We start from the raw sequence: 8743 nt of genomic DNA, 5'->3' as shown, positions 1-8743 counted from the left end.
AAAAAATAAAATGAATTGTCCCTAGCGAGAGTAAAGTTATTTAAACTTGTTAATTAAAGAAAATATAATTACATGCGTTGATTGTAAGTTTTTATGTCTAGGATCAACTTAAAATTGTGTAGATCCTTATGCCTTTAGAAAAAGGGATTGGGTCCCACTTCTCCAATAGGAAATTTCGTCAAACATGTAGCATGATTAGCGAAACCGGATTAAAGGGCATAGTGCTACAACAAGTAGAATATAATCAATCAAACCACGTCTTAAGTAAGAAAAATTACACTCTAATCCAACAATGTGTAATGATGATACATACAACATGGCTAAAAAGTATTCACATAAAACGATTTAAAAGTGACATTTCCCTAGATCCAAGACAAATAAAAAGATTGAGAACATCAAACAATTCATTTTATTCCAAACCCCCAAAAAAATCATCTTTAACTTTTATCATTGATTACCACAGTTGCTCTTCTTCTAATTTGTACTCATATCACACAAAAGGGGATTTTTATTTAAGGGAACCCTTTGATAGTACTTTTCTTAAGTCTTGGTAAACTTATGTATAAGAGATTGTTTGATAATTATTGATTGGATCAAACTTAATACGTTATACCCGTATACCAGATGCTATAAGACTGAATCAAACTTAATATGTTATCAGACCTGTATATTAGATGCCATAAGACTGAATCAGACGTTTCTAATTGTGATATGAAACAATTTGAATTTAACTGAATTAGACTCAACCTCTTACTAAAACCGGTAGAAGGCATATCAAACAACCTATGACTAATCAACATTAACAATCTAAACATGTTCCACATAATGTCAATATTAAGAGCTGAACTCGTTAAGCTCATTAAATTAAAAAGAAACGACAAAAGGTGACAGGATTTGTAGGATTTTGATTTATCACACCCATAAAGACAAAGTTTTGCTGACTTATTTACAAAAAACTATACACTTTGAGAAATGTTCTCGTTGAATTCTTAACATTTCATCAAATATTCACATAACATATACAAAGAACAAATTTGCAACATTTCATCAATTACCAAAATTTTGACAGAAAACAGATTTAAGAAGCATAAAAGGAAGACAAATCTCAAATGCTTTGGAGTAAAAACGAAGGCTCAGTTGTGATCTTTCTCTTGAGATTCATCAATTACTGAACTTTTCATTGACATTCCATCAAGAATATCACTCCCTGAATCTTCCTGCAACTCTTTAAACATCGCCATCACCTGAATCATTGTCGGCCTTCTCCATGACTTATCATCAACACACTGAAACGAAATCTTCAAACAATGAAACAATTCAGATTCACATGATTTATCCGATAACAATTCAGGATCCAAAATATCACGTATTCTTCTTTCTCTCTGCAACTGTTTCGCCCATCCAACGAGGTTATTATCATCACCAAACTCCATTGTATCAATCGGTTTCTTCCCGGAGAGAAGCTCTAGAAGCACAACTCCATAGCTGTAAACATCTCCTTTTGCAGTACACCGGAAACTCTGGTAGTATTCCGGCGGGACATATCCTGGAGTTCCGGCGAGTGTACTCACACTTAAATGAGTGTCTAACGCGTTCACAAGTCTCGCCATTCCAAAATCTGAAACCCTAGCTTCAAAATCTTCATCGAGAAGAACATTGGAGGATTTCATATCACGATGAATAATATGAGGTATACAGCTATGGTGAAGAAACGCTAACCCTCTTGCTGATCCAATAGCTATCTTCTTTCTCGATCCCCAATTTAGAATTGGAACACAACCACCACCTTTGACTCGATCGTGAAGAACAGCTTCTAAACTTCCCCATTTCATGTACTCGTAAACCAAAAGTCGTTCTTCTCCGATTTTACAGTACCCTAATAAAGGAACCAGATTACGATGTTTGATTTTCCCGATTGTTTCCATTTCCGCCATGAATTCTCTATCTCCTTGACTTGTGACGTGTATAAGCTTTTTAATGGCGACGACACTTCCGTCTTTTAATTGGGCTTTGTAAACGTCCCCAAACCCACCGGAGCCGATTAATGTGTCGGCGCTGAAACCGTTTGTAGCTTCGAGTAAATGGCCGAATGTTAATTTTCTCAATGGCTTCTCGAAGGTGGCGATGTTGATGCTTAAAGGTTCTGGAACACCGGAGAGTTTCCAGCTGCTGCTTCCGGAAGTCGACAGGCTTTCGATGTATTTATCTCGCGTTTCCACCTTCTTTTGGTATCGTTTCATTTTGAATAGAATAAATGTAAGGATCATGATGCATATAAGAGACACCAAAATCCCGACCACCACTCCTGTGGCCATGGAGGCTGTTCTCTTTCGTCCATGTTTAACACCGGAATGGCCGTTTACGGAACCGCAAGGAATCAATGGCAACCCACAGAGACCGGAATTGTTCTGGTATTTCTCCGCCGGGAAAGTGGTGAGCTGTCCGCCGGCAGGGATCGGGCCGGTGAGATTGTTGTTTGACACGTCGAAGTCGTTGAGAAACGAGAGACCTCCTAATGATCCCGGGATGAATCCTTGCAGAGAATTATGAGAAAGATCGAGAAGAAGAGCTGTTTTTAAGTTCCCAAGACTGGATGGAATATCTCCGGTGAGATTATTGTTCTTCAAATCCAAAACCTGCAAGTAGCTTAAGGAACCATAGCTTTCAGGAATACTTCCGGTTAACAGATTGTACGACAGGTCAAGGTAGATCATGCTGCCGTTACTTCCGTAATTGTACATTGTCAAACCGGAATAGATTCTGGTGGATGGACAAAAATGGTAATTCAGAAACCCTTCGAGTCTCTCTTTTCGTATTCCTTCAAATTCAACCAATCCTCCGGCGAATCTACAGGCGGTGCCACCTTCATTCCTCACGAACGCAAACTGTTTCCCGGAGACCGGTCCCGGAGAAACAAACCCGGCTGAATCGGCAAGTTCTTTCGGGAGCATCCCATCGAGAGAATTACTATTTAAATCGAGCCAAATCAAGCTTTTACACTTCCCAAGCCCTAACGGAACGCCGCCGGTGAGTGAATTGTTCCCCAATTGAAGAATAGCGAGATTGATTAAATTCCCGATTCCGTTTGGGATTTCTCCGGTGAGTTTGTTGTTCGAAAGCGAAACCCAAAGCAGATTCGTGCAACTCGCGATTGAATTCGGGAGCGTCCCTGTGATAAGATTGTTGTTCAAAATCAACGTTTGAAGGTTTCCTCCTTTGACGCAAATTCCCTCCGGGATTTCACCGGTGAGGTTATTAGCCCACATTACGACGTCCAAAATCATCGGGAGATTCCATATTTCCGACGGAATTGCGCCGGTGAGGCTGTTGAAACTGAGATCAATCGTTTGCAAAGTTTTACAGCTTCCGAGATTACTTGGTATAATTCCCGATAGGTAATTATTAGCCAACAGTAACTTCTCGAGTGACGAAAACGGCGTCGTTGCTGAACAGAATTCAGAAGGTATGTTCCCTGTAAAATCATTAGAACTCAAGTCGATGACTTGAAGCTGACTACAGTTTGCTAACGCCATCGGTAAATTCCCGGTGATGTTGTTGAACGACGCCGATAGATACTTCAAACTCGACATGGAACTTACGACAGTCGTTAAAAAGTCGCCGGAGAGATAATTGTGAGCCAGATTGAGCGTCGAGAGTGAAGCACATGAACGGAACGTCGACGGAAGCGCGTCAGTTAATTGGTTGCCGGAAAGATCAAGTTCCTCGAGTGTGCGGCAAGCGTTTCCAACCTCCGACGGAATCTCCCCGAAAAACTGATTGTAAGCTAACGACAGGCTTTTTAAGCTCTTAAAACTTCCGATCATCACCCCCGGAATCTTCATACGTAAAGCATTGTGGCTGATGTCAAACCGCTCGACAAGGTGACAGTTTGTGAAGCTAAACGGGAAACCACTCCCGGAGATTTCGTTTCTAGAAAGATTAATCACAGTAAGATTCTGGCAGCTCCCAAAGTCAAGATTTTGGAATTTTCCGGTGAGGTTGTTGCCGGAAAGATCAAGGAATTTAAGAGTGAATGGCCCTTTGGGGATAAAACCAATAGGTATATCACCTGAAAGCCAGTTGTTGGAAAGGTCTAGAGATGAAAGATATTTGCAAGAAGCGAGAGTGCTCGGAAGGTTTCCGGCGAACTTATTGCCGGAGAAATTAAGCGTGATCATATTCGCACAGTTGGATAGAGAAACAGACAAAACTGAAGAATCGGAAAGTTTGTTTTTTGATAAGCTTAGAGAACGAAGGCTGGTGCATGTCAGAAACAACGACTGAACGTCCACAGTCGCCGAGAAGTTATTCGCCGATAAATCAATCGTTTGAAGCGAACAAGAAGAAGAAGAGAAAGAAAGGTTCCCGGAGAAATAGTTTCCGGCGAAATAAATATCAGTAAGAGTGGAAATCGACATGAGATCAGAGAGGTTAAGTGTACCGGAGAGGTATCCACCGGTGAGATTGACGGCGGTGACGCGGCTCTCTTTCGAACAAACCACCCCCCGCCATGAACACGGCGACGACGTCGACGCAGACATCCAGTCTGATAAAACACCGTTTGTATCAGAATCAACCGACGATTTCTTGAACGACAATAATCTCTGAACATCGTCTTCTTGACACATAACCAAAGCAAAACAAAAACATGTCACCATAACCAGAAAGCTAAACGAAAACGATCTCTTCATCTTACAATCTCAATTCCTTTCTTTCACTTTCTCTCTGCATTACCCATTAACAAATACGCATGCAAATGAACAAGAAAAAAAGACTGTCTTTTTCAAGATCAACTGCAAAGCTTTAAGATCAAAATAAGGAGTGAAAAGAATAGAAGAATAGAGAGAGAAAGAAAGAAAGAAAAAAAGGTATGAAATAAAATAAAGTAGTGGTCCTTCAGTAAAACTAAAAAGAAAAGAGGGGGAGATGGGGGGTGTGTACAGGTGTAGGTATTTGAGTAGTGAGTGGTGAAAAAAAATAAAAAATAAAAAACAAAAAACCTTAAAAAGTCGAATTTGGACCTTGGGTAGGTTTTTGTTGGATTCTTTGTTCAGAATGACACTGCGTATTAGTACATAAATTGGTTATAGGTGAAGGGTTCCGTTATGACTTGTTAGGTATTATTATTAAATGTTTTTAACACTTTGTGGGGGTTCTAGATTCATGTTTATATTAATTCCTCACATGTTATCCATGATTCCATTTTGTATGTCTCTACCCAAGCACGCATGCACATCTACTTCTACTATATATATAAAAAAAATTATTATATAAGTAAAAGGTTAGAGATATTGGATTGTACTGAATTGGACTGAATCAGATAAGTTTGGATAAACTTTACGAGACATCATGTCTTTTGTACAGACAAATAATCTGAATTGGACTGAATCAGATAAGTTTGGATAAATTTTACGAGATATTATGTCTTTTGTACATACAAAAAAAAAAAAAAAAAAAAAAAAAAAAAAAAAAAAAAAAAATCGAAAGCAAGTTCATGTCTAACAAACAAACAAAGTACACGATTGTTATATTTTGTTTTGTTGTATTGTACATAATAAACATCTAAACGGGACCAAACATTTATTCCGTGCTTTATGAAAAGTGAAGACGTATGAGTTCCATTAAGTATAAAGATTAATGGTTATTGGAAATGGCTCCTTGAATTTGGAGGAAATGGGGTTGCTTTCACGAATCAAGGGGGTGCAGTCAAACTTTGTGTTTGATTATATTTCTTTTCCTCTTTATGTGCCTCACCCAAATTGGACCACTTTTTTATAAGTGTTAAAACACATGGTATCTACCACGTCTTAGGGGCTTTTCGTAGAAAAAGAAAAGAAAAATACATAACAACGAGTAGTAGGGTTGGCCTTTTTTTAAGGGTTGGGGTTGTTTTAGGTGGCGTCAAGCTTTCAACACAATTGACAAAAGTGTCCATTCTTTTAAAAGATGATAGTTGGGAAAATATTCGATCATCAATCTACATAATATATATCGAGAGTATATCTTCATGCTTTTTATGTAAAATTTATATAAAAGGCCAAAAAAATGATAAATTCAAATGGATATACCTTACAAACTAGTTGTTGAAAGCTTGATAACATTTTAAAATATGTAAAACTTCCAAAAATCTATTGTTGTGCATCACTGATCTCTATATATCTAGATAGGTGTTTTTGTTGATTTGATAATTATAATATGTTTTAAATAATTTTATTTGCCTTTGGATAGACATAGTTGACATATTTGGTACCCAAAAAAAAACACGATGTCATTAGCTTATATTACACTCTACATTTTTCAACAAAATTAGGCTCCAGTTCAATAATTATAATCCGCCCTCCAACCATGACATAACAAACCTCTAATATAATACATTAACTATAAATAACTGATTATGACATTTGTTAAGGCTTGAGTCTAAATTCAAACTTGTGATATTTTATAGATTTTATGAGTTTTAAATTTTAATGGTAGCTGAAAGTTGATGTTGACGCCGTACGTGCTATTTCTTGTCGTTAGGAATCCTATAAAGCTTTGAATTTATCACAAATATTACTTTTATTATGGTGTATACAAACTTTACTTTTAATTAAATAAAGTCTATAGCGTGACAAAACGAACATATTTTATAAATTTTATAATTACATTCTACTAGCTGTAATAAACTATAAATATGTTATTCATTCGTTGATAAAGGTGTTATTACTATAAAACGAAATTGAATATATATACTTTTTTTCTAGAATTTGTAGTTTAATGAAAGAAGGAAGCATGTAAGTGTATGATTGAATGGTATAGTGGGTGTAGTGATGTAGAGGTACAAAATCATATGTTTATGCGTAGGTGCACGAAGTAGTAGACCAGAATCACTCTATTGTGTGTCGTGTGATGCACGAGGTGGCGGGGCACGGAGCTCATGACTTTGGATTTCCAGCCCCCACCCATCTTTCCTATCACTAAAATACATATAAAACATATGAGATATACTCGATTATATTCGTTCACACTAAAAAATTCATTAACCTAATAGACTAATACTAAATTATACTTGTTTTGTTTTGGCTTACAAAAAATTCACTAACTTTAACCCAACGTTGTATTTTGTTACATCAGTCCTAACTCCTAATCATCGTATTTTTAGTTTAGAGCACACCCCTTCTTGGTATTCTTTGCATGTGCTCCTCGTCGACAACATGTGCCTCACATTTGAGCTGATCCTAACATTTTGTGACATGCCAAGACGATTGGTCCAATTGAGCATCCTCCGCGTTGCGAACACTCCCTTGCTCTAGCAATTTCTTCGGATAATCAATTTGCTCGTGCTATAGATGGACATTATTCATCAATAAGGTGCTATGCACGCCAAATCACATATGCCATTATGACAACATGTTGTGTGATTTGAACTCGAAGAAGTTGCAGCATTTTTGCGATTACAATATCTTCACAAAATAGTCATCAATAGGTGAGGGAATCAATTGCTCCATAAAATGCACTATCTTCACAGGGTGAACAAGGTTATTATATTCCCTTATGGTCTGTACATTTGCATACATTGGCTTCAATCTGATGAGCTCGTTAGAACTGCCGCTATATAACCTTTAGTGACAAGAAGAACGGGCACCCTCATCTGTTTCAACATCACATCCACATCATTCTCGAAAATGTTCTCCAATTTTGTAACCTTATTATCTGTGTGGCCCTCTTCGGTTACAGTCATAGGTGACAAGGGTGAAGTATATCTTACGTCCTTATACAAATCATCATCAAATCATACTCCACCTCTCAGATCAACACATATGGATTAGATTCAAAGACTCTTGCATGCTTGGCACTACATGCATCAAAAAGCATCTCCAAGGCTTTTAAGCCAATCGAACTCATGGTCAATAGATGCCTTGGATGGTGAATTTGGGTTCTCAATCAAAGTACTCGACATCCCTTAACTTAAAGGCATCAATGGAGACACGAATGCTCTCTAAGGGCGTATCAAGCCCCACAGTCTCATAAACACCATCTGCGTCTACCTTATTAACCTTGTTTACCCTAATCATCATTATGATCAAAATAATATATTCTCTACATTAGAAACTAGTAGGAATAAGGATCGGGTTGACAAAGGGTGCATTTCAATAGATGTTACTTTGAATACTTCTTCGTCATAATAAAAACAAGTTAGACCATACTCTTTTCGCATATACATATGACTACATTTAACGAAACACACACAAACATAGAAAACATAATCTATAGGAAATAAAATCCTATCATGGATATTTAAATAATACAAAAGCATTTTGTTCTCTCTTCGACACCTAAAGCCCATACCGACCAAAGTCGATGTAATTTCCAATGATACCTCCCTCTTGACAATGAAGCCACGATATTTGCTAATTCTCAAGTATTGAGACCAGGTTTCTTATATGCAATCTCACACGAATAGTTAATAAGAACAATATTAATCGTCTTTCTTTTTGGCTTGTTGGTTTTATAGTTAATAATTTCATCAGGTTCTTCTGTAAACATTTTATTTATATAATTTTGAATCTCACTTAATTATATCAAATCTACTTTATCATCGAGCTATTTTCTCAGTAACATACATCAAGCATGTTATGTATTCCTTCAAGTTTAGGTGGTAGTTTTATCCTATACGCTTGTTTTCCTATTCTCTCGAAATGTTTAATGACCCGATATATCTTAGATTTAGTTTTCCATTCTTTACAAATCGAAACAATCCTTT

General features: G+C 37.1%; 1 protein-coding gene across 1 annotated transcript; it reads right to left on the bottom strand.

Annotated features, from left to right (window-relative positions):
* Positions 1–923: 923 nt before the first annotated feature.
* LOC145004375 (receptor-like protein kinase BRI1-like 3) lies at positions 924–5025 on the bottom strand. Its single transcript, XM_078963273.1, has one exon. It carries the CDS (start codon positions 4689–4691, stop codon positions 1134–1136), a length of 3558 nt encoding a protein of 1185 aa, XP_078819399.1. The 5' UTR covers positions 4692–5025; the 3' UTR covers positions 924–1133.
* Between the last annotated feature and the right edge of the window lie 3718 nt (positions 5026–8743).

The sequence above is a fragment of the Lactuca saligna genome, chromosome 7 (genome assembly GCF_052625555.1).
Source record: "Lactuca saligna cultivar CGN05327 chromosome 7, ASM5262555v1, whole genome shotgun sequence".
NCBI lineage: Eukaryota > Viridiplantae > Streptophyta > Magnoliopsida > Asterales > Asteraceae > Lactuca > Lactuca saligna.
This window is presented reverse-complemented; position numbering and strand designations above follow the sequence as displayed.